This window comes from Piliocolobus tephrosceles, chromosome 4 (genome assembly GCF_002776525.5).
Source record: "Piliocolobus tephrosceles isolate RC106 chromosome 4, ASM277652v3, whole genome shotgun sequence".
In the NCBI taxonomy this organism is placed as follows: Eukaryota; Metazoa; Chordata; class Mammalia; order Primates; family Cercopithecidae; genus Piliocolobus; species Piliocolobus tephrosceles.
The window spans coordinates 77757925-77783051 of record NC_045437.1 but is presented as its reverse complement, the minus strand read 5'-3'; the positions used below and the strand labels follow the sequence as shown (position 1 = coordinate 77783051).

Here is a 25127-nt window from a genome sequence, read left to right as displayed (position 1 = left end):
ACAGCACAAAGGTGGGCCTCAACCACCGCCTCGGCGAAGGCCGTGGGGGGGGTCCGGCGGGCACCGCACCCGTCACGCCTGCTCAGAACGCCTTCCGGGGTGCGCCGAGATCATGTGACAGCCGCACAGCGCATCCGGTCGCGGGTCCATTTCACAAGGACTTACCTTGGCGGATGAACGTTTGGCTGGTGTCCAGCAAGATGTCACAGCCCTCCACGATCATTCTTTCGATGGCAAGGTTTTTCCTTATGTTTTCAGTGTCGCTGACTTCATCGTGCATTACTCTGTGACACAACACAGACAGGATCACAGTAAGAGATTTTCTGTTGCCCTAGCATGTAGGCAAAGAAGAGCTCCATCTGAGAAGCTCGGTTTCAAGCTCATATTGACTGAACCGGGGCTTTGGGGGAAATAGACTGGATCTTTCCAGGCTTCAACAGGCCATAACCCAAAGCAACACCAGTGTGCCTCATGATTCTAAACAGTAAATGGGTCAGCAATAACCAGCATCCTGGGCATGTCTGCTTCTCAGTGCAACAGGAAAGCAACATGTCATTTTGTGGCCAGATCCCGTCATTGAAATTAGGGGGTCATTTCTTGGAGGCAGTCTAAATAAGAGACCTTTAGACCATTTATCCCATATAAGCTAAAGTAACACAAACATAAATAAGTGCTTGTAACAATGAAAAGTCACTGAGAAATGCAAACTGTACCTTCTGTAAATTCTTGCCAAATATGAATACAAAATGCAACTGAGAGTCTTTTGTTGTTGAGACAGGGTCTCACTATGTTGCCCAGGCTGGTCTCAAACTCCTGGGCTCAAGTAATCATCACCCCTTGCAACCTTGTCTAAGCCTCCCGAGTAGCTGGGACTACAGGTGCATGCCACCACACCTGGCTATCATTTTTTTTTTTTTAATGCTGAAAGAAACATGAACATTTCCAAACTTAAACCAAAATACACCTAATCTGAATTACATAAATTCACATGCTATAAGAACATTTTCCAAGATATGTATTTTTCTTGGTTCAAATGAATGTGAATGATGATTCAGTATTGCCTCACAAGCTAGTATTTAACTTTGAGGTGAATCTGAGAAGCTGGATTTGTTCTGCTTCTTGTTCCTTGGAACATATACAGGAGGTTTCCGCAAGAGACTAACTTGCTGCTTTCCTCTCCCAAGCCTTTATTATAAGTTCTTGGCATACCTGGACAGTTCCTCTAGCTTTGATTTGGCAAACTCCAGGCTTTTCCTTTCCACATGCTCATGGGGTGTGTGAGCGAGGAGCTCATGGAGTGTGATGATATATCTGGGGATCTAGATGCAAAGAGAGGCCAGTGTGAGCAAGATGTCAGGGTGGGTGCAGGGCACATGCTCCGCAGCGCCATCATTGCTTCTAGCAGCTTGTCTCTACTCTCCCACTTTTGACTGTTCTACACATTTTTAAAAAAAAGAAATACAAATAAAATGTACTACACTTCACACTTCATTCACACCAAAAAAAGACTTCACCAAGAATACATGGAAAGGTGGAAATTATTGAAGTGTTATGGTACAAAGAGATGGTTGTTTAATTTTTTTTTACATAATCATATACTTTTGAATCATAGTTTTTGAAAACTGGTTCAGAGGGAAACACAGCTATCATCAAGTCACTTGAGTCTGTGTTTTAGATATATGAGTCCATTTGCAATGTTTTTAAATCAACAATCCCACTGCACTCTTCTAAGAATTAAAACTTGAGAGAAGACATGTTCACCTTTATTACTTTCTGTTCCTACTTCATCTCAATTCACCTCCTTGCAGTAAAAATTATTGTTTAATTAGGTTATTTATTTGTACTTTTGTTTATTAACAGACTATCTGAATTCTGTCAAAGACAGAAACTCCACCAACCAGAGGAAGATCTTAATAAACCATGGTAGAGATTGAACTTAATTTGTAGTGATACAACATATTTATTGGGGGCTTAATTTGAACAATAACATGCATGAACATCTACCACAACACTACCCACTGGGGGGTCAGACTGGGTGCTCCAGGCTTTGCCAATGTGTCTAGTCCTCCAACATCATAAGGATTATGTTTCCATCTTATAGACAGAGAACTAAAATGGGAAGAAGTTCTAGGATTTTACAGATAGAGAACTAAAGTGGGAAGAAGTTTGGTAACTTGCCCAAACCTGCCCCATTGGTAGCCTCACAGTAAAGGGCAGTGTCAACTATAAGCCCAGCTCTGACCAGTGCACTGCCTTCTCTCAGAGCTCACCCTGGGAGCTCTCGTCTGTGGGGACTGAGGTCTCACTTAGCACTTGGAAGGACCTTTAAGAATGAAGAAGCTAAAACGGCTTTCCAGGGCCCTGTGTGCAGTTTCTTCCATTCTGTCCTGAAGGGTCGGTGGCCTTACCTAGGGATCTGCTTTGGCTCTTGTGCAAGTGGTGGCCTTCACTGGGCTGCTTACCAATATTTATTGAGTGTCTCCATTTACACACTGTGCATAGACACAGCCACCATTAGCACAGACATTGAACTTCAGCTCTGGGATCGTGCCCTAAGGAATGGCATCAAATTAAGGTTTCAGGAAGCACAAATAGGCCCCCTTCATCGTGGGAGGCTGGGACACAGGAGAACCCTCCCTTCGTAGGATACATGGAGGAGATTTTCTGCTCCTTCTGCCATGAATTTCTCACTAATACAGCCCTTAGGGTTGTCCCACTTGATGAAGACTTCTGGGATGAGTGCTTTCAAATATCCTTTTCATTGGCATAATTGCAGGACTGATAAAAGTTTGCCTCTAATTAGTAGTTCCACAAGAAAATCAAGGCAATCAATAGCTAATGTCCTCAATTTTTCATAGTGAAGGGGACAGATGTAGGAAAGGTTGAGTACTTATAATGCACTGAAAATCCACAAAACTGAGTTTAGTCAATACTCTCATGATCCTTCCTCATTACTTAAATTTCTTTTAAAGTGCTTCCTGGCTAAGATTCAGGTAGATGGATTTGAATTCAGTCTCTGGCCCTTTCCACTTTATGGTGAAAGAAGAAACAAGCACTGAAACTGCCAAAAACCAGACAAACTAAGTTCTGCAGAGAAGTGGTCAGCTCTCCAAAGGGTTCATTCGTATCTTCAAGAGCTGATTATAAATCTCTTCCCCCAAAACCAAGAGTCATAGGAACTGTCTAAATGAATCATAATTCTGCTTTCAATTATGGAACAAATACTTGTCACTTTATAGACATTAATTAGCTTGCTCTCCAATTACAGTAAATAAGTGGATAGAAGAGCAAGTAGCTACTTTCTGGAGAATATCTAACACTGTTGTTCTTGTCAGGAACAGATTTCACGATCGGCTTACCAATGGACTTTCAACACATACATATCCAAATAAATACATGAGCAGCTGAAGCCAATTTAAGTGGTACCAGCCAAGCCACTGTCTTTAATAAATAAAAATTATGTTAATGACAACATTATTTTCCATAACAAATTTCTTGGCAATACTTGGACTTACTGTTGTGATAGTTCAACTGGGGATAATTTTACTGCATCATCCAAATTCTACAATTTCTGCATGTTTCCATAGTTCAACATAGCTCAATAACAGCAGCAACTGACTAACTCAAAAAAGGGCCCAGAAGGAGGAAGACAATCACCTTCTCTCCTCTTCTACACATACAAGCTAAAGGCTTCCAATTGCCTCTCCTCCTCTCTCTGCCCCTACACTAACTTCTGCCTCCATATCTGGGCTCAAGAAAGTCTGGACAGAGGTCTCTTGGCAGTATAAACTAGGGTCACCTCTTCCATTGTTGGCTTCCAACAACAACAACAACAAAAAAGTGAGAACCCTAGCCTCATCCTGAGGTGTCCAGCCTTACAAAGGAGCAAGGCAGACATGGAGAAGTACCACTGCTAATACAGAGAGAAGCAGATACAACCGGACCCTCCAAGGGATTCAAACACTTTCATGACTATTTCACTTTATTAGTGAAAGAACCACAAGGGAACAAGAAGGAGAGAGTGAGCTTAGTAAGGAAAACCCTGTCAGCTTCAGCTTCTACAAAAGGCAATTTACCCCAAGTGTTTTCTAGGGTTATTTCTGGAGAGAAGGCAGAAGAGTGAGGCATCAAGTAAAGAAGACAGAAGGGAGACACCAAGGAGCATGAGGGCCTTGGGCAGAGAACTCTAATGACGTCTCCTGGTCTGTTCAAAATACTTATGGGGAAGCAAACAAGGACAATTCCATGTTCTTTCAGTTTGGTCATTTTTTGCAGTTGGACAATTCTGGCTAAATTCTTTGAGGCTTCTTCCAGAGCTCTAGTTAGACTTGTTTGGCAAAAGCCAGAAAGCCTCAATATCTGACCCAACATTCTAAGGTTTGAAGTTACCACATCCTTGGGGAGGGGGCTCCTAGACTACCACCAAGCTCCTTGTAACACCACATAGTTACCCAGCCCAAAACATCAGAACCAGTGTAGTCACCCTAGGATCACCACGTCAGACAGTTAGAGTCTGGAGGTAACTAGAGCTCAGCTGCCTCAATTTACAGATTACAAAATAGCTATTTAGTTTGGTTCAATTATTTCCCGCAATGCTATGAGTGAGACATCAGGTCTCCTAAAGATTCCCAGCCCAATGTTCTTTTTATGACATTATAAAAATCCCCTGGGATCAATCAAAATGCTCAGTCATTGCTACCAGGCTTAGTCTTCAGGAGAGGAAGGGCAGGGCGGTGGGCGAGTATCCCAGCATTTTAAAGAAATCCAAAGACCTTTCCAAGGCCCTACATTTGCTGTATTTGGCCACCTCATCTACAGCGAAAAGTGTAGTTCTTCCATTTCAAAATATTGAAAAAATCACACCAAGAGGGAATTAAATAGCATGAAGAAAGACATCAGGGGGCTGTCAGGTAGGGAGCTGGTTCTTCTCTGAATGCCCTATGTGTCTTCACGACTCTACCTTTGTATATGCAACTGACTTGGGGTTACTGAACAGATACAACTTGGGGTACTGAATCATAACCTAGAGATAATTGTCAAAAATTCACATAGAATCTCAGAAGAATGTTATACTATATAAGATGTTTCATTGTAAATAAAATCTTAAATTCCAATTATGTAGATCGTTTTTTTTTTAAAGTCTGAAATCTTTCTTGTGAAATATTTCCTCAGAGGGGCAAAGAGTTCAAACAATTCAGTTCCAAAGGAAAACAAAAACAAAAACCCTATAAAGTTTCACTATACTTAAGTGGTTTTAAATGCATCCTTTCGGTTAAAAATCTGACTAAACTTCTACAGCAACTTCCAGGATTTCGAGCGGGACTGACAAACGTCAAGGCAAACAATTGTGCACCACAGCCACATTTCTTTGTGAGGCTGCGAAAGGATTAGCCAGGGTCAGAGATGCCTGCTCAGGAGGACAAAGCGCTCCACACTAACCATAACACACATGATTAGTAGAATCGGTTTACCACATGATAATTTGGAGGCCTGGCCAGAAGCCACCTAAATTCCACAGTGGGAACACTCAATGCTCTTCCAAAAGAACAGAATTGACACTTTTCAAAAGAACAGGAGATTCAATGCACATTTTGGCCTCCCTGGTTCTCACTTCCGGGCTCTTAACAGTAAAGCCCTAGATCCAGGAAAGAATGCAACTGTTCTTGACCCTTTGGGTTGCTCTAGTCCCAAAAGGGGAGCCCCTGCAGCCACCTGACTAGTTGCCAAGAGTCCTCAGGTCCCACCCGTGCCTTATGTTTCCTGAGTCTCCACAGCCTCTGTGACCAGGGAGGTCCTCCTTTTGTTCTCCAGAGCTCCAGCCAAGGGAGACTCAACAGCAACCGCGACAGGAAGGGAGGATGGGCCGGAAAACAGAAACCTTCCCAGCAGCCACTCCATCCCCAAGAATCTTTTATGCAACTAGCATAAACTGGAACATTTGCACAGAATCCTATTTCTGTAAACCAAATAATATTTTTAAACATGCTGGAGGAGGAGACTCCATGAAAGAGGTCTGTGTGGAATCTTTCTGTAAAGAGAAAATTGTGCAGCGTTTCAAAAAATCATTCTTGAATTCTTTGCTTCAAAAATGCCTGGTTTTCTTATATCCATGAGACACAGAGAATGTGTGGCACAATATTTATTTATCTCAGGGTCAAGCTCAAGACAGCAATAGACGATGCATCTGTGCCATAATTCCTCCCAGGGCACACTTACACATTACGCTGGTCACTCTAGGTATCAGCGAAATTGAGCTGGAACCTCTGACTTACAAAATGTATCCCAAGTGACTTACCTGAAACATGGGATAGGTCAAGAATGTCTCCAGCATCCTCCCCTCACAGGCTGGATTGGCTTCATACTGTTTTAAGAGTTTGTCAAAATCTCTGTTTTGCTTACAATTGGCGAGAACTTGCAGGCTGTACTGGTGATTACGTACAAATTCTTGATAAATGTTCAGCATGGGGAGCAAAATATCAAACAGATCAGCTGGAAAGAAACAGTAAACATGGCTGTTTCCCTTGTTGCTTGGTAAATTACCTACACTGGGCAGGAATGGCAAAGAGTGGGTCCCAGCACCAGGTGTCACACATGCATGGAGCCGCAACCCTGATGCCTGAATGATGATCTGGTAGAATGCATTCGTAGGCAGCGCTTGACTCCAGCCCCAAACTAACTATGACAGGCCAGGGGAAAGAGTCAAAAGGTAACTACTGAAGCAGGGCCCAAAGTACCCAAAAGGCAAGGAGACAGAATCCCAGGGTACAGAAGCTCACAGGTCAACAGGGTGATGCAAACAGTTTAGGCTGAATAATATTGGAGCTATTTTACTCTAATTGTGGCCACTCTAAAAGAAAATCTTACATCTTTAAAGAAGGCACTTACCTAAAATTAAAGTGGGCCAGTTTGCTATCCTTGCCTTTAGTCCTTGATGAAATATTTCATGAAGAAACATGATTGTTTCACTATTAAAAAAATGGAAAAATAATATAATTTAGTTGCTACAATGTGTTTATTTTGTTTAAAATCCACTGAGTCCTTAAAGCCTCAATGTATACATAATATATATGTTCCATAGGGCCTCCAAACTGTATCCAATAATAACATGGATTATACTATCCTCTATCTAGCAATTGTGACAGCCTCAGCAAACCCTGATACAACATTCAAATATTAGAGGACAGAAAGTGCCAAATCATTGTCACATAACCTTTTCATCAATTTTAAGTGAGCTTTCCTCTATTAGAACACAGTGCTTCAATTGATAATCAGAAAATTAAAGTTATGACCCTTTTTTCTTTTCATATGTGATTCTAGATAACTCAAGAGAAAGTTTCTCTGTCAGTAAAATGAGTTTTGACAGAAGGAGAGAGGATGAAAAAATCTAGAGCAAAAATTTTGACAGAACTCCACTATAACCACTCCCAAGATACCCAAGACAGAAATGCAAAAGAATCTTCTGAAAAGAGTGAGGCCTACATAGAGATACTAAAATAAGAATGATGCATGAATTGGGGATCTAAATTCCTAAAAGGGCCAAGAAGGGTAATTACCAAAGTCAAAACATCATTTGCTTTCTCCTCATTGGAATTAACCTAGTGCAATGAGACTTTGAAGCCTTTTCTGAACTAACACAGTGACATAATCAAATACAGAACTGTTCATCTCAGTGAGATCCCTTGGCTTGTTATTAGTCAAGTTCCATTACAACAGACATTAAGAAGTCCTTACTATTTCAAATGGTCCATGAAATAAAACAGAAATGGTTCCATGAGATTCTAATTTGTTTTTCTTTTATAACAATTTTAACTAAGTAGTGTTTGTTGTTCAAGGATTTCAACCAAATCTAGTTTGGCAGGTATTATAGATTAGTCATTCAATCTGTATTCCATCCTCCTTCTAGGTATAGAGGGGTAGAACTAAAACTACATTTCCCAGACTCCCTTGCAGCTATGGTTCTGGATGTAAACTCAGTTCCACTAATATATGCACTTGGAAAGACAAGGAAGGCGGAAGTAGGGGTCATCTTCCTGTTGCTGAAAGTCAGTCATGGAGATGTGAGTGCTTTGGGGCAATGTCAGCACCCAGCCTTAGGATTCTAGTTTCTGGGAACCAGCTTCCAGAGTCTGAGAGGCATCTGTGGCAGCAGTGGTGGTGGCAATGGTTTCCTAAACTCTGGATCACATCTATGTTCTCTGAAAGTCAACAGTTTAAGGGCCACTCCCTGACTTTACTCCCCCAGCCTTTCCAACAGATTCTGTAAGCAGTGAATTCCCTCCACTCAGAGAGGGATTTCTCTGTCCTGTGTTGAACACAAACTACTTGATACATCTACCTTCATATTTTGATACCTGCATGGTTAGAAAACACACAAAACAATTCTGTATATAAATAGGGAGATTACATTTTCTTAACTATAAACCTGTGTTGAAATTCAAAATTATTGAGCTGCCTAGGGCTTAATTTCAAAGGCATGTAAAGGGAATCTAGTTAAACAACAGTAATGATATAAAACTCTTTAAACCTCACCTTTAAAAACACACCTCTTCACATTATGTTAAGTGAAATAAGCCAGGCACAGAAAGACAAATATCACATGTTCTCACTCATATTTGAAAGCTAAAAACGTTAATCTCATGGAGGTAGTGAATAGAATGGTGGTTACCAGAGGCTAGGCAGGGTAGTGGGGAAGGGGAGGATGAAGAGAGGGTTTGGTGAATGGGTACAACAGTACAGTTAGATAGATGGAATGACTTCTACTATTTGATAGCACAATAGGGCAGCTATAGTTAACAATAATTTATTTCAAAATATCTAGAAGATTTAGACTGTTCCCAACACAAAAGAAATGATAAATGTTTTAGGTGAGGGATATCTCAATTACCCAGATTTGATCATTATACATCATATGTTTATATCAAACTATAAAACATATCTCATAAATATGTACAGCTATTACATATCCATTCCATATTATGTATATGTATTATATAACCATAAAATGTATCCATAAAAATTAAAAGTAAAAAAATTTAAAAAATATATTTTCAAATTTCCATCTAAGTCTAGATGTGGTAAATAATTGCTAGTCTATATGAAGAGCTTATGGCTTTACCTTCCAAAGAGAGGCATATCTTGACTCTGAATTTAAACAATATGAGAAACCTGGCCTTTCCTGTTTCAGATCAAGCAATCCAGTGGAAACAGAGCCAGAGGCAACCTAAACCAATGTGACACAGCCTCTTTATTTACCTCTAGGTACCACCCTGTTTCTCTGTTCCTCTTTATAGCAGCTCTCCTCAAAAGAGTTTTCAATACCCACCCTCTCCAGTTCCTCTCATTATCAGAGTGTATACACAATCCCATCCACCACCATCAGACCTGTTGAAACTGCACATTTGGTGACTGAAGTATCACCAGAATGCTGTACTGCCTGAGGATCAAGGGCTACCCCCAGGCTCCTTTGGATGTCTCACACACTTGAGAGGAGCCATTGCCAGCAAGTTGGGGAAATCTCCCTCCTTCCTTTTAACAAAAGAAAGCATAGCTTTTAATCTCACATTATCAGACTACCACTCATCACCCTTCCTTTCTGTACTCATCTACAGACACACCAGTGGCTCTTCCTGATGCCTTGAGATCTGAGCTCTCAGCTTACGGTTGCTCTTTTCTCCAACACTACTCTTGTCATAATTCTTGGGGACTCCAATAGCACACAAACAACATTTCAATATCCTGGCCTCACAGGACCTTGAACTCTTCCTCCAAAGATCCTGTCTTCCATTGACCTCAGTCAACACCCCCTTGATTGTACTCTAGACCTTGTCATTGTCAATAGCTACATCCCTTCCCTATCTCAATTTCAAGCACAACATTCTCTGACTACTCCTAATCTTTCAGTTCACTGCCTTTAGAACCCTGACTCCAAAATTCTTTCACACCATCACAACCTGAATCCCCAGATCCCGCCACCTTTTTATTGGCAAAAACCTCTCATACCAGCACTACTTTCTCTCCTCAGTTTAGATTCCATGGCTCATTATTATTATCTCTTCCTTGTATACACCTTCAACTTCCTTATTCTTTTCTCACTTCATCACAGCAGCCACAACACCAATCCTAATTAATCCCAATCCTCCACCCACTCTGCACCTGCATCCATGCAGCTGAAAGTGGCTAAAGAAAAACATGCAACCATTCTGACTGATCTCACTGGAAAGTCACAACCACTAGCCTAATAAGCTAACACAGGCTCTCAGTGCTGCCCAGTACTAATACAACATTCCTGAATCCATTTACTCCCCTGCCCCAGTTATCATTATTCCACACCTCTTTTTCTCGTCTCCAACTCTGACACTTCCCTCCCATCTGCCCCACCAGCGGATGGCCTTGCCTCCCGACTACAGAAGTGTCCATGTACTATTCCTGCCCTGCCATGCTCCCAGCTAATGACAATCTCCTGACCTGTGCAGCACATTCTGTCCACTTTCGCCTTTGCAAGTTTACCGCTCAGCAATTCCCTCTCTCCTCTATCCTTCTTTTACCCTCTTCATTTGCCTCTAGGTGCCACCCTGTTTCTCTTCTCCTCTTTACAGCAGCCCTTCTCAGAAGAATTTTCTATACCCACCCTTTTCAATTCCTCTTCCCTCCGCCCCACCACCTGTTCTCTCCTAAGCCTCCAATCAGGCTTTGGTCTCTAATCAAAGTTACCAATAAACTCCGAGTTGTTAAACTTGGAGTTAAACTTGGTCAGTTCTAAGTTATTGCTTATTTGACTTTTTTGGCATTGTTGTTGGTTGCCTCTTGCTTTCGTTTCCAGGACAACTCACTCTTCTGGTTTTCACTGACAACTCAATGGATCCTCTTCACTCTTCTTTGCTGGCTCCTGTTTATCTTCCTGACCTCTAGATGATGGAATATCCATGCTCCTCTTTTCTTATCCATCTGTACTCACTTGCTTGGTAATAACATTCAGACTAGCAGCTTTAAATACTATCTGTATGCTAGAGGACTCCCAAATTTCTGTCTTCGGCCCAGAATCTTCCTCTGAACTCCAAACAAATATCCAATCCCTACTCACTTGACATCTCCACTTAGATGGCTAATAGCATCTCATGCTCAACAGATCCGAGAGAAAACAGTTCATCTTTTCCCCTCAGCCTGTTCTTCACTCAGTCTTTACCATTTAGTAAACAGTAACTCCATCCTTCTAGTTGTCCAGACCAAAAAATGTTGCAATCTTACCTGTCTTTTTGCTTTCTCTTAAAACCCACATCAAACCCATCAGCAAATCCCACTGTTGAGTCCTGATGGATACGTAAGCAACAAAGAAGGGGCCTCCAGTGGGGGAAGGCTCCAGGTAGGGGAGAAGAATGAACAATTGTTCTGAGAAACACAACCCACTAGCACAAGGAATGACCTCTTCCACACCTAACCCCCTCTTGCACGACCCTATAAAACTTCCCTCCAGTCCCTGCCTCTCTGCAGACAGCCCCTTCTCTGCTGTGCTGCCCATTCCACCCTTGTAACATGTTTTCACACATTCTCTAACAAATCTGCCTTACTTCACAACTATTTTGGTAAATTCCGTGACACTGGCCCCAGCTAGTCGCACCTGTGACACCTACTGGCTCTGACTTAAAAATAGAATCCAACTACTTATCACTGCCTCCATTATAATCATCTCTTACTTGGATTACTGAAATAGCTACCTAACAGGTGTCTCATCTCTCACTTTGTTTATTGAAATAGCCACCTAATTGATCTCCCTACAGACTACTCTCAGCAGAGAAGCCAGAGTGAACCTTTCAAAATCAGAAGTCACATCACACCCCCTTCTCTGCTCAAAACCTGACCAATGTCTCCCCATCTCATTTAGAGTAAAAGTTAATGGCTGTACCATGTCCCACCTTGATAACTCCCTGACTCTTCCCTTCAATGACACTGAGCAGGGCAGGCCCTCAAGCTCACCTGCCGGGCATGTTAAAGCCCCATGGCCCCTGCACGCACAGCTCCCTCTGCTTACCTCACTCTTCCTCCAGGAACTTCAAGCCTTTGCTCGAATGTCACCTTATCCTTGAAACTTTTCTGAAAACCTGCTATAAAAACACTATGGTACATTCACAGATTGTAATACCATGTCGTGATTTTCTTTAATAGAATGCTCTTTAGGTATCAATATGGAAAGATCTTCAGGAAATAATGTTAAGTGAAACAATGAACTATATGTTAAAGTACATTGCCTTTGTGTAAGAAGAGGGAAAATAAGATTCTATATTCATAGTTTCTTAGATCAAAATTGAAAAACACTGAAAAGATAGATAAGAAACTAGTACAGCTATTATGTATAGAAAGTGGCGGGGGGCCGGGCGCGGTGGCTCACACCTGTAATCCCAGCACTTTGGGAGGCCAAGGCGGGCAGATCATGAGGTCAGGAGGTCGAGACTATCCTGGCTAACACAGTGAAACTCCATCTCTACTAGAAATACAAAAAATTAGCCAGGTGTGGTGGCAGGTGCCTGTAGTCCCAGCTACTCAGGAGGCTGAGGCAGGAGAGTGGCGTGAACCTGGGAGGCGGAGCTTGCAGTGAGCTGAGATGGTGCCACTGCACTCCAGCCTGGAAGATAGAGCGAGACTCTGTCTCAAAAAAAAAAAAAAAAAGTTGGGGGAATCGGGTGGACAGAGACAGGGTGAGAGTGCAACTGCTAAATGTTGTTTTCATGTTTTTTTGACTTTTGAACCATGTGAGTGTACTATCTACCCAAAAACAAATAGCTAAAACTCTAAGTGAAACACCTAAACACTCCCTTGTCCCCCTTCTCCCCTTCCCTTCTTTATTTTTCTCCACAGCTCTAATCGCCATATAATATTCTATCTATTTCACTAATGCTGTTCATTGTCTGTCTTCCTGCATCAAAATTTAAGTTCCATAAAGGCAGGCATTTTCTGATTTTTCATTGATGAATCCTCAGCAGTAAGGAAACTGAAGATGTATTGAGCAAATAAATTCACCAGAGCTTCTCAGGCCCTGTCTTAGCTTTTGCTCTTCCTAAAATACTTGTGTATAATTAACATGTAAAAACCCATAAATCACTCCATTTTCTTCAGTTTATGAGAGAGATTATCTTCCCCAACACACATCTCCACGTGACAAGACAATGTATGTCAAATAGAGAAGAAAAAATTAAGAACATTAGATGCCAAGATTCAAGTAAAGATATAAAAATAACAATGGAACACAAATAACAGCTTTCTTATTTTTACTATCATAAACTATCGAGATGAAGTTCTGAGATCTTTTTGAAGATTAAGTAAAAATTCTTGTAGGAAATACAAAGGGGTTTTTCTCTTGGATTTATGCAATGTCAAACCTGTTGAGAAAAATACTGCTGACGTCATCGTGGCTGATGGGGGGCTTCTTGGAGCTGGCGGCCATACGCAGGGGCCGGAGAAAGCCGTTGACCAGGATGTAGAGCTGGTGAACGTACTCTGACTCTGCCTCCACCATGGTGAACACAATCTGGTTTCTCTTCCTCATACTTTCAGCATGGGGAGAGCAAATGTAATCCTGCACGATGGTCTTCCATTTCCTTCTGCACAACCATCCTCGCATGAAGCTCTGAACCTACAGAACAAAAAACCAAAAGGGAATCTGACTAGTTGCAATAGTGATTAATTTATGGACAAGAACATGAAATATAATTAAAAATCAATTTTGCAGAAAACATGAGAGCCTCTAAAATTGATCAGGATTCCCTAGGGATGATGTGAAAAGTAACAGGCAAGCCTGAGAAAGTGCAGTGGCCTGTGTGTTTCAGCAAATCAACAAACATTTACCGATCATCTTTAAAACGCCCAGGTAAATGCTGGGCACTGAGCAGTCAAGTATATATTATAACCTTTCACTCAGAGGCTCTGCCATTACTTGCTACCACCTTGACCTCTGATTCTCTTTTTCTTCATCTATAAAATAACTGACAGAGCTGGACATGCACAGGCCTGTAGTCCCAGTTACTTGGGAGGCTAAGGTGAGAGGATCCCTTGAGCCCAAGAGTTCAAGTCTATCCTGGGCAACACAGGCAGACCCCATCTCATGTTTCTCTGTTTTTAATCTCATGTTATCAGACTGCTTTCATTTCTCATGAAATTAAAATAAAACGATTAACAAAAAAAATACAAAAGTCCTTTCTAAATATAAAAAATTATAACAATTAACTAGGATTTGTTTTATGATAATTAGGGTTTGTCACTTTAGATGTGACAGATTCAGCAACAAAGTAGTTTGTAAATTCATATATAATTGAAAGTATTAAATCACTACCAAAGTATCATTATTATCTATTTAACACATCCTTACACTTTTCACTTTTTCCATACTATGTTCTAAATTATCACATATTGAACAATGACCCCTCTTTTGCAATGTCTAAAATTCTCTTGTTTGCCTACCTGTGTTGTCACCATGTTATCCATTTTTATACAGGCATTAAAGTCACTCTACCTCAATAAAAATTAATCATATTTTAACAAAATTATGTGGGGATATTATATTCAGATTATTTGAAGAAATCTAACGAAAATTTCCATGAATTATAACCACTTTTAAGTTTTAATTTATTAAGGTAAAAAAAATTATGTTGATATTTGCCAAGATCAGAATAGAGAATGATTCATTCACTGTTAACACTTTTTTCCATGCAGACATTATTTTGAAATATGACATAAAGAACAACAAAGTTGATCTCAAAACCTATTTAACAAGTGCAAAAATTGGTTTAAAAAATTATTTCTATTAAGAAACAAGAAGGTAGAAAAATATTTTTAAAATTTTATCAGTATTCTTTCATTTAACAGAAATATTTTTAAAAATCACCTTAATTGGATTTTGTGTTAAGTAAAACCTTTCTATTTAGTTAGGCAGGGGGTGCTTGCTGACCAATAGCTGCTTCACTTATTTACTAATAGACCAGTTGCTACCACACACCTGAAAATTGAATTTTATTAATTTTTTCTTTACCTGCAACTGCATACTATTAAAGGAAAGGCAATAGAATTAATCTTGTTTCCAGACTGACTAGATGGGAATTTTTTTAAAAAACGAATTAATCTTATAACACAATAGCATAAACCAGATTCAAAAAATAATAATTTCTAAGCAATGAATAGTGTTATTTTACTTTTATATTTCTGGAAAACTGAAAACATTTGGCTTAGTCCTAAGAATCATTTCTATTTCAAATTCTGAGCAATATGTAAAGGTGTAAAAAAGAATATAAAATAAAATTTAAAATCAATTTTGTAGAAAACACCATAGTCTCTAAAATCAATCAGAATTCCCTAGGGATGATGTGAAAACGAACAGGCAAGCCTGAGAAAGTGCACTGGCCTGTGTGTTTCAGTCAATCAACAAACATTTACTGATCATCTTTGAAACAGCCAGGTAAATGCTGGGCACATTCAAGCTTTGTTACAGTGAAAGGGGAATGATTATTAGCATAAAATGAAAGGAATAATAACAAATTAAAAAGAAATAAGATTTGAAGATGCATATCCAGGCAAATTTCCTCGAATATGATGCTTTTCACTTATTATTAACAAAGCTGAGTAAGTGCTTTATATAAGATAATCAGGATCATGGGATCAAAACCTAAATGACAAATCAAAACACAGTGGACTAGAGTAAGAGCCAGCATTTGGTTCATTGCAAAAGTTGTGCAATTATAAATGGCAGTAAGAGGGAAAAATCTGCTGATTGTGTGGATGTTAAATAAGAAACAATAATAAAACAGAAATCTAAGCGGATGTGCTGATTTACTCAATCGTCTCACATGCCCAAAAACATCTTCCTTAAATAGCACTAAAGATTAAAGCTAAAAGAAATATTTTTGAAATGTAATTTAAAAAATATTCCCCCAAAATATGAAAGCCGCACAAAATCAAGAGGTTGAATAGCACTTAATTAACCCCACTGGAGAACACTATTGTCTTCATGCCTGGTTTTGGCATCCTTCCTAGACAGTGTAAAGACATCTCAAGCATAAATTCTCTAGAGTAGCCATGTCTGGATCACTCTGCAGGGCAAGTCTGGGAGCCACAGCACAGAAACACCAAGGGCTGCTCCCGGCTCATGCACAGGGTAGCAAAGATATCACCATAGAACAGACGACTGGTCACCACACTCCTGCAAAGCTGGAAAACCTCCAGGCCCTACCTTTTTAATCTTCTTGATGTCTGGATCTTCATCTTCTTGGTTGCTTTGGTAAGGTCGCATTCGTTCTTTGGTTTTATTAAGAGCAATAATCTGGAACACAAAATTGGTCCATTTCATGACCTGGGAAATGCTGGAATATAGCCATAACACACAGGAAGCTCTGCCTACAAAGGTGGTCCAATGAGATCCTCAGAAACATCCACATTTTATGCACCCTGCCTTCCTTTGGTGCTGAGATGGGGGAAACATAAACTTTACCCCAAGCACGGTATCACCAATGGAAGTGTTTATAAGAAGTGACTGTGTAAAGTGTAACCTGGAATCTGGGCTAGCAGAAACGTTAGCCCAAAACTCAGCCCCAGCTGCCAGTGGTGAGAGGCCAAGACCTTGTCAGGAGCCCAGCGATATGTCCACCCCCTCACCTGAAGGCGGCTGCCTGCAATGCCCTGTGGTCCCCACATGCAGTGACACTCAGCTCAGAGCCCCTGGTTCTGGCCATTGGCCTGTAGTCTTCCAAAGCACATGGCACCCCAGACTCACAGACGTCCTTAGGAAAATGGCAACTGTAAAGGGAACTTCAGAGCCCTGGGGCTGGCCCAAGTCAACCAAGAGAATTCCTCAGAAAAGGTAAAAAGGATCAAAATAACCTGTGATCTCTTCATATCTCCAGCTCAGTTCCATGACCTGTGAGGGGCATTTCAAGACTGGGTGGCCTCTCAACTACACATAGCAGTAAAATTCTCTAGACCAGCACTCAACAGCTTAAGAACCTTTACAAGCTTAAGAACCTTTACAGACCTACTAGCCAGCAATACCCTAAAAGTTAAGAGATCATAATGGCCCCTCTCTAGCTTGTCTTTATATTTTGTCCCCCACACCAAATCCACCCCTCTGCCATTTTCTGGCAAGGAAGTGGGAAAAGAAAGGGAGTAGGAAATAAATTAATGGCTCCTGTCAAGAGATCACAGAAGACGTACCTGCAACTGACAGTTTTTTGCTGCAATCTACATTCAGACTAAAATAGAACATAGTGAAGGCAGATAAACACACATAAACATTGAGGAACATCGCCTGGTGTTGAGCTTCTCTCGTGGAGTAAATACCAACCTCTTTCACTGAGCAGACAAGCATCTGCTCTAGCTTACAGTGGCAAAGAAAGAACACAATAATTTTGTTTTAAATAACAGTGCCTGGTATAGTCTTTTAAAATGCAGGTTTGTTAAGTTTTCTGTTGCTGTTTTCACCATATCAGATATCAGGGTCGAACTGGGAAGTTAACAATTGTAATAATATGGTGAACGCCATCTGCAAGTTGTCATCATCAGAGAAGCTGCCACATCCCAGTTGGAAGAAGCTTGTGCCTGTGCTGTCGACACCGGAGGTGATGTGTGCTGGGAGCAGAAGGCGAAAACCCCATCTAGGATTCACAGGGTGTGTCTCAGAGGAAGGTGCAAAGACACAAAAAGGAAAATGTTGTCTGATGACGATAAAAATGACAAGAACATTGCCAAAACGGAGGAGCCTAAACTGTTTCTGTCACTGAGGATACAACTGTGTCCTGTTCCCTTCTTTGAATCTCAGAAGATACCAGTGCATCCCTGGGCAGAAAGAGGGAGGAAATCTCATTTTCTGCATTCCTCTCCCATTCTTCAGTGATTGCTTGCTGCCCGTGAGGAAGGACAGGACACTGGGAAAGGTACATTCAGGATTCTCTATCTAGACTGAGGCCTGGGAGGGAGGGAGGACCCAGGCACACACCATGGCTGTAGACTCTAAAACCGCCTTCTGCTCACACTGGCATCAGCCTCACTATCTGGGGATGCAAGGCCTGAGAAGTTCACACTCTGAGGGAGGGAAGGAGAGGCAGGAATTCCAACTCCAGGGAAGAATGCACCCCAGCAAATGTCTTATAGTTTAATCCAACTGTTCTTTTCAAAACTGTGGAGGGGAGAAGGTTGGACTCCTTCAAATCTAAAAGAGTAAAGTATTTCTGAATTCATTTCTGGTCCTCCCTTAGTTGTCATTTTAGACTTTAATTGAATCTATGGCAGACTCATAATTATCATTACTGTAGGGCATCTGAAAACAGTTAAATGCTATAGTCAATTCTTGAATTTCTGAGCTAATAAAGGGTATCAGGAGAACAAATAGCCACCCCCCACCAAAAAAAAGCACATTATCCTGATATGTTCCTGTAGCACATTTGCCTAATCCTAATATAGACATTAGATCCATGTCTACGTCAGGCCCAACCATGTATGTTTTGACGTCAGAGAAAGTCAGCCTGGGATTAAAATGTTGCCCTGAATAGGCCTTAAGTAATCATGAGGAAATGACGGTAAAACGTGAAACAATGAGAAGGAATCTATCAACTGGGAAATACCTCTGATTTAAGCCTTTCGATTTCTGTGTCTTGATCTTCAAGTTGATGTCGGAGTTGGTTAGCTGCAATTTTTTCTGTCTCTACGATCTGAACTAGATGAATGTACTTCTGCATTAATACTTCCCTCTCAATCAAAATGTCTGCATAACTTGAGAGAAAATTACACAGTTAGTCATTGAGATATTGTTCTACTATATATAGTTCCATATAGAATATAATATGCTACATTTGAAAAAGAAATGAGCATTGTTTGTTCAGCTATCTCTACTTTACATAAATGTTAACTTTCAGCTGACATTTGGTATCCTTCAATGATGAATGATTTAAATAATCATTTTACATATCCTTCACTAAGAATTCATTTAATGATACTTGCTACCCAAAATATCTTACCATAGAAGTGGGTAAAGTACAAAAGAAATTGTAATAGTTTTTAAAAGAAAGTAGTGTGTCTTCTTTAACAAAAAAAACTGAGATCTTTTGAATTCTGGCACATGGTTTCCAGGGATGCCATTCAAAATATTTCACCGAGTAAGATATCAGCCAATCAAAATAAACCTGCTCCCAAACAGAATGAACGCAGAGACCATTAGAACAGGCACTAACTGGAAAAAAGCTATTATGTCTGTATTAGTGACCACCAACTCTGTTGGGCTCTCTTTAAGACTGCAAAATCGTTGACTGTTTTTAAAGCCAACAGAAATAGAAGTTATATTCTAGAAATAAGTTTAGATTATTTGGGCCCTAACTCCTGCAGCCTAGCCTGTATCTATGTCTTTGGTCAAGTATGGTAAAACAAAACTTACTCTTAGATTTTTACTGATGATATAATTCTGTGGTATCTAAAATTTTGCCTCCAGATCTTCTTGCATCATTCAGGATGATGAAATGGATGTTCTTCCATGCATACCATCTTTCCCCAATGGTATGATAGTAATAATTCATGATAGTTACTATTTATTGAGTGCATAGGATATAGCATACATTATTTCATCTCATCTTCCCAGAAACCCCAGGAGATTTGTGATCCCAGTTGCCCAGAGAAGGAATTTGATCTTCACAGACGCAAAGTATTGACCTCAGATCACACAGCTAGTAGGTAGCAGGGCTAGGATTCAAATTAAGGTATGTCTGACCCCAAGACCATGTTCTTAAACACCAGCTAAACTGCCTCTCTGATGAGAAAGTGCACGTTGGACATAAAGAAGAATGTTGCAGCGGAAGTGTTTTGAGATACCTGCCCAAATTTCCACTCACTTACCTCCTCTTTGGGAACTTGGGCCATGGCAAGCCATGTTTATACCACAAAAGCTGCCCTCATGACCACATTAAACCAGCCTAAAAAGAGATAACTGGTGCAAGCTAAACCAAATGGATTCTTTCCCCTTGGAATCTGGGATTGTACCTCTGCCTTATTCGCTTGAACTGCAATAAAATTAACTTGGAAATTCTAGTTGCCATTTTTGGGCAGCCATATTTGGCCACACCCATGCCAAAACGGTCAAAGTGAGTCCAACGAGAGAGAAAAGAATAAGCAGATGTTCAGAAAAGCAAAGACAGGAGAGACAGAAAGTCTGAGACAGAAAGTTAATGGCTACCTGGGCTCCTGTAGCTTTCTAGTTCCTGGTGCCAGGCCCTCGTGACACTGGAATACAACTTTAGCCTGGGGTTTAGGGAGATACTGCAGTGTCTTGCTAATAAACTCTTTCTTTTTTTAACCTAAGCTGGTTTGAGGTTTAGGTTACTTGGTTTGTGTTGCTTGGAACTAAAAGTCTTAAGACACTTCTAAAAATCACAATTTCAGGTCAATTATCTCAACATCCTCAGCACCTGTATTGTGCATGTTGTTAGGGTTAGAAAAGAACCGTGTCAGCAATATTTTCAAGTCACTCGTTCTAAGAAATTACCCGAAGAGACTAGAAAGGGAGGCTATGAAATTACAAGTGACAGGAAGGGAAAAGAAGAAGAAAAGATAGAAGAGTCTTAATAGGAATATGCTTTGGGAGAACTTAAGGGAGAAAAATAGTAATAGAGCATAAGAAAAGCAATTGTTATAAAAATTCTGCCTTTCTCATCAGTTTTATTAGAAATATGCCAAATTGGTTACAAATACATTACATCAGTGTCAGGTAGCAAAGCAGTATTTTCTTTTCTCTTAAAAAAGAAAAAGGCAGGTCCAGTTTGGAATGCAAGGCTGACTTCACACAGACTCATCACCAACGTCCGCCTCCCTGTGCTTCCAAGGTCTTTGCTAAAAAAAAAATTTTCTGTTTAAAGAATGAAACCGTAAAAGCATTATAAAAACAGGAAAATATGCCATCAATAGACCAGACATCCTCAGCACCTATATAGTGGAATTTGTAAAATTCCGTGAAGAGAAAAACTAAGCAAGCAGAATTAGCTTGGTGGGGAAATGAGAGTAGAGGAAACCACAGATACAGATACCTTGTATAAGCACGCTTCTCACCAAGAGTGGCCCAGAGAGTCTCCAAACTCAGAAGCAACAAATGTAAACAACAGAGGGGAGGCAAGGGCAATTGTTATGATCTTCCATTAAACAAGTACCTTTAGAATATGTGAAGTTAGGCTCCTCCTCTTCACACCCCTCAAAAATAAGAACTAAAAGGCACAGCTGCAGCAGTGACACATCCCCAGCTGACAGTGCAAGGTCTGTTTTCTCTAGAAAAGGGTGGCACCTTCCTAAAGAAGGACTCCAGTGAGGGAGCTGGACTCTGAGAACAGAGCTTGGGTTTACTCCAGACATTCACTGTGGACACAAGGGAGAACCAAGAAGGGAGAGGCTTTAAGAGAGCCTGGAAATAAAATACACTGTATTCATTTTCTATTCTGTAACAACAGAACTTAAGCCACTAAGTTTGGTGATAATTTGTTACAGAATAGAAAATGAATACAGTGTATTTTACTTCCAGGTTCTTAAATCAACACATATTTATTATCTCATAGCTTCTGTGGGTTAGCAGTCTAGGCTCAGTTTAGCTAGACCTTTAGGTCAGGATTTCACAAGGCTATGATCGTGGTGTCAATCAAGATGCATTATCATCGTGAGGTTTGGCTGGGGAAGAATCCTATTCCAAATTCATTCAGGCTGTTAGAAAAGTTCATTTCCCTGCTGCTATAGAACTCGTGGCAGCTTCCTTCTTCAAAGCCAGTGGGAGAACATTTCTCACCTGCTCTATAAGGTCTTTCATCTGATTACACCAGGTCCACCAAGGATAACTTCCTTTTTAATTAACTCAACATTAACTGATTTAAGACTGTAATGATATCTTCAGTAACCCTTTTCCTTTGCCATATAATGTAACCTAATCAAGGAAGTCACTATCCCATCATGTTTCCATATTTTAGTGGGTAGTAGCAAGTAACAGGTTCCAGCTGTGTGGGCTAAAGGGTATAGAATTATACAAGGAAGAATTTCCAACCCGCCTTCCTACTGTCTGCCCACATACCTGAAAAGGAAGCTGACACATGTTACACGATCCAGCAGTCACAGTCACAGAGTAAGCCCAGACCAGCTACCCATAATGTCCCATGGGATCCTTCATTTAGAAACAAGGAACAGCTGACACTCATGAAAACCAGCCTCCCCTATCACCACAAAAGGCCCCTACGGTAGGCAGTGTCTAAGATGGCCCCCCAGTGAGCCCTGTCTTCTAGTCACCCCCTTAGGTAACAGGGCCTTCCTTTTGAGTGTGAGCTGGCCCTAAGTGACTCACTTATAAAGAATACAACACAGCAGGAGTGATGGGATGGCAATTCCGCGATTAGTTTACAAGACTCTAGCTTCCACCTCACTTGCTTTCTCTTGCTGTCTTGCTGTATGCTTTGAGAGAAGTCAGCTACCAGGTTCTGAGCTACTCTACAGAGAGGCCCATGAAAAGTAGACACTGTAGGAGGCCTTTGGCCAAGAGTCATTTAGGAACTGAGCTCAAGCCAACAACTGGTAAGAAAGCGAATCTAGCCAACAGCAGAGTGAGTGAACTTGGAAGTGGATCCCTCCCCAGTTATGCATTCAGATGAGAATACAGACCTGGCCAACACCTTGATTGTAGCCTTGTGAGACACTTTTGGGTAGAGGCACCCAGCTAAGCTATGCCTGGATACCTGACCCACAGAAACTGTGTATAACAACAAATTGTTTATTGTTTTAAAAATTGTTCAGCAGCAAGAGATAACAAATATAGCCCCAAATGAACAAACAGAAAAGACACTAAAAGAAACAAGTATAATTCAGGTAAAAAGGTACCTACTATCTTCAGAAAGATACGGAAGGATATTAGAGACATAAAGCAAAAGGAGGCTGCCATGGAAAAGGAGTAATCAGATTTTTTATAAAAGAGTTCTTGTAAACAAAAAATAATTACTAAAATTTTATAGGTCAATGGAATTACTAACCAATAACCCAGACATGGCTAAAAACTAAGCTGGGAGGTCAGAGAGGTCAAATAAAGAACACTAAACAAAAATATAAAGAGATTGGAAATATAAAAGGAAAACCGAGCAACCTAGAGTATAGATCCAAGAAGTCTAATACCTGTCTTATGGGAGTTCCAGAAAGGAAAAAAGTTAGACTGCAATGGGGAAAAAATATTAATAATAAAGAAATGAGAGCTGGGCATGGTGGCTCACACCTGTAATCCTAGCACTTTGGCAGGCTGAGGCAGGCAGATCACCTGAGGTCAGGAGTTTGAGACCAGCCTGGACAACATGGTGAAACCCCGTCTCTACTAAAATACAAAAAATTACCCACGCGTGGTAGCAGGCATCTGTAATCACATCTACTCGGGAGGCTGAGGCAGGAGAATCATTTGAACCTGGGAGGCAGAGGTTGCAGTGAGCCGAGCTCATGCCACTGCACTTCAGCCTGGGCAACAGAGTGAGACTCCATCTAAAAAAGAAAAAACAGAAATGGAAGAAACTCCCCGAACTGAGCACAGCACAGTTCAAATAGAGAGAATAATCCAAATACCAGACAGGAGAAATGAAAACATTTCATACTCTGATACATCCTGGTAAAGTATCGGAATTCTAAGATAGAGAAAAATTATAAAAGCTTCCAAAGAGAAACAACAGGTAGCCAAAGGAAGTGAGAATCATGCTGTCATACTTTCTTTTTTTTTTTTCTGTCATGCTTTTTATCATTAACTTGGGATTCTAGGTGGCAACAGAGAATTGTGGAGAAAATATTTTGAACCTGCTTAACAATTTCTAAAACAATAAACAATACACAGACAACCAAACACTGACCAAGCACCAGGACAAGATAGGAAAAACTTACTATCCCCACACACTTACTGCAGGAAAAAACTATGAGGAGGTTTTCCAACCAAACAAAACAGAAATCAAAGACAATAAAATGACATTGAATGCAAGAAAACAAGCCAGATGAAGTAAAGGAAGCTAGAAAGAAACTAGAAGTTGACACATGCAAGGTTCTCCTTCAAGGAGCAAATATTCAATGACATACGGTACATTTCATTCTCTGTGGGATCAAACACCAACCTTGACACTTTGGGACACAATATTTGTTATAACCACTATGGAAATGTTCCTTATTGGTTTTTAATTTTTCAGAATCAGCCTATGACAAAACACAGAGGAATAATTTAGAGAACAGAATATAAATGTCTAAAAGTTTATAAAATGAGAATAAATACTAATGAAAGTAATAAAACCTCAGGATTAGGAAAGAAAAAACAATGAAAACACATTAAAGGTCTAACTTATTATACTTATCTTTCCTAGCAGAGTCAATTCATACTGTCTAAAGTTGATAAATCAACAGAGGTTTAATTATATTATTTTAGGACATGAAGTCAACTAATTTAAGATCCAAAAATATGTAAGTAACAAAAACAGAGGGGCAAAAGACAGGGGATATAAGAGGCATTGTAAGGGTGTTAAATTTTTCATTTTTATGCCAGAGAATCAATCACACTAGCTAAAATTAGTAAGTCAAGAAACAGACAAAAGGGCTTCACGGAACATAATAAACAAATGACCAATAAATGCATGAAAAAGGGTCCTTCTTGCTGTGCACGGTGGCCCATGCTTACAATCCCAACACTTTGGGAAGCTGAAGTGGGAGAAGAGCTTGAGGCCAGGAGTTCAAGACCAGCCTGAGCAACATAGTAAGATCTCATATCTACATTTTTTTTTTTTTTTTTTTTTAGCTGGGATCAGGTGTGGCAGCTCACACCTGTAATCCCAGCACTTTGGGAGGCTGAGGCAGTGGATCACTTTAGCTCAGGAGTTTGAGACTGGCCTGGGTAACATGGTGAAACTCCATCTCTACAAAATAAATACAAAAATAACCTGGGTGTGGTGGCATGCACCTGTAGTCCCAGCTACTTGGGAGGCTGAGGTGGAAGGGTTGTGTGAGCCCAGGAGGTCAAGGCTGCAATGATGGTGTTCATGCCACTGCATTCCAGCTTGGGTGACAAAAGGAAAGGAAGGAAGGAAAGAAGGAAGGAAGGAAGGAAGGAAGGAAGGAAGGAAGGAAGGAAGGAAGGAAGG

The 25127-nt window shown here is 40.5% G+C and overlaps 1 protein-coding gene across 2 annotated transcripts in view; it reads right to left on the bottom strand.

Moving 5' to 3' along the window:
• The window catches only part of RASGRF2 (Ras protein specific guanine nucleotide releasing factor 2), a 273755-nt gene that overhangs the window by 145935 nt on the left and 102693 nt on the right, over nt 1–25127 (bottom strand). For both annotated transcript variants that reach the window (XM_023214960.2, XM_023214961.2), the window contains exons 3-9: nt 18594–18741; nt 16211–16300; nt 13371–13624; nt 6886–6965; nt 6296–6489; nt 1210–1319; nt 166–284 (exon numbers count right to left, since the gene is read on the bottom strand). In XM_023214960.2, the coding sequence (XP_023070728.1) occupies nt 166–284; nt 1210–1319; nt 6296–6489; nt 6886–6965; nt 13371–13624; nt 16211–16300; nt 18594–18741 (995 nt within the window). The remainder of the gene's footprint in view (nt 1–165; nt 285–1209; nt 1320–6295; nt 6490–6885; nt 6966–13370; nt 13625–16210; nt 16301–18593; nt 18742–25127) is intronic.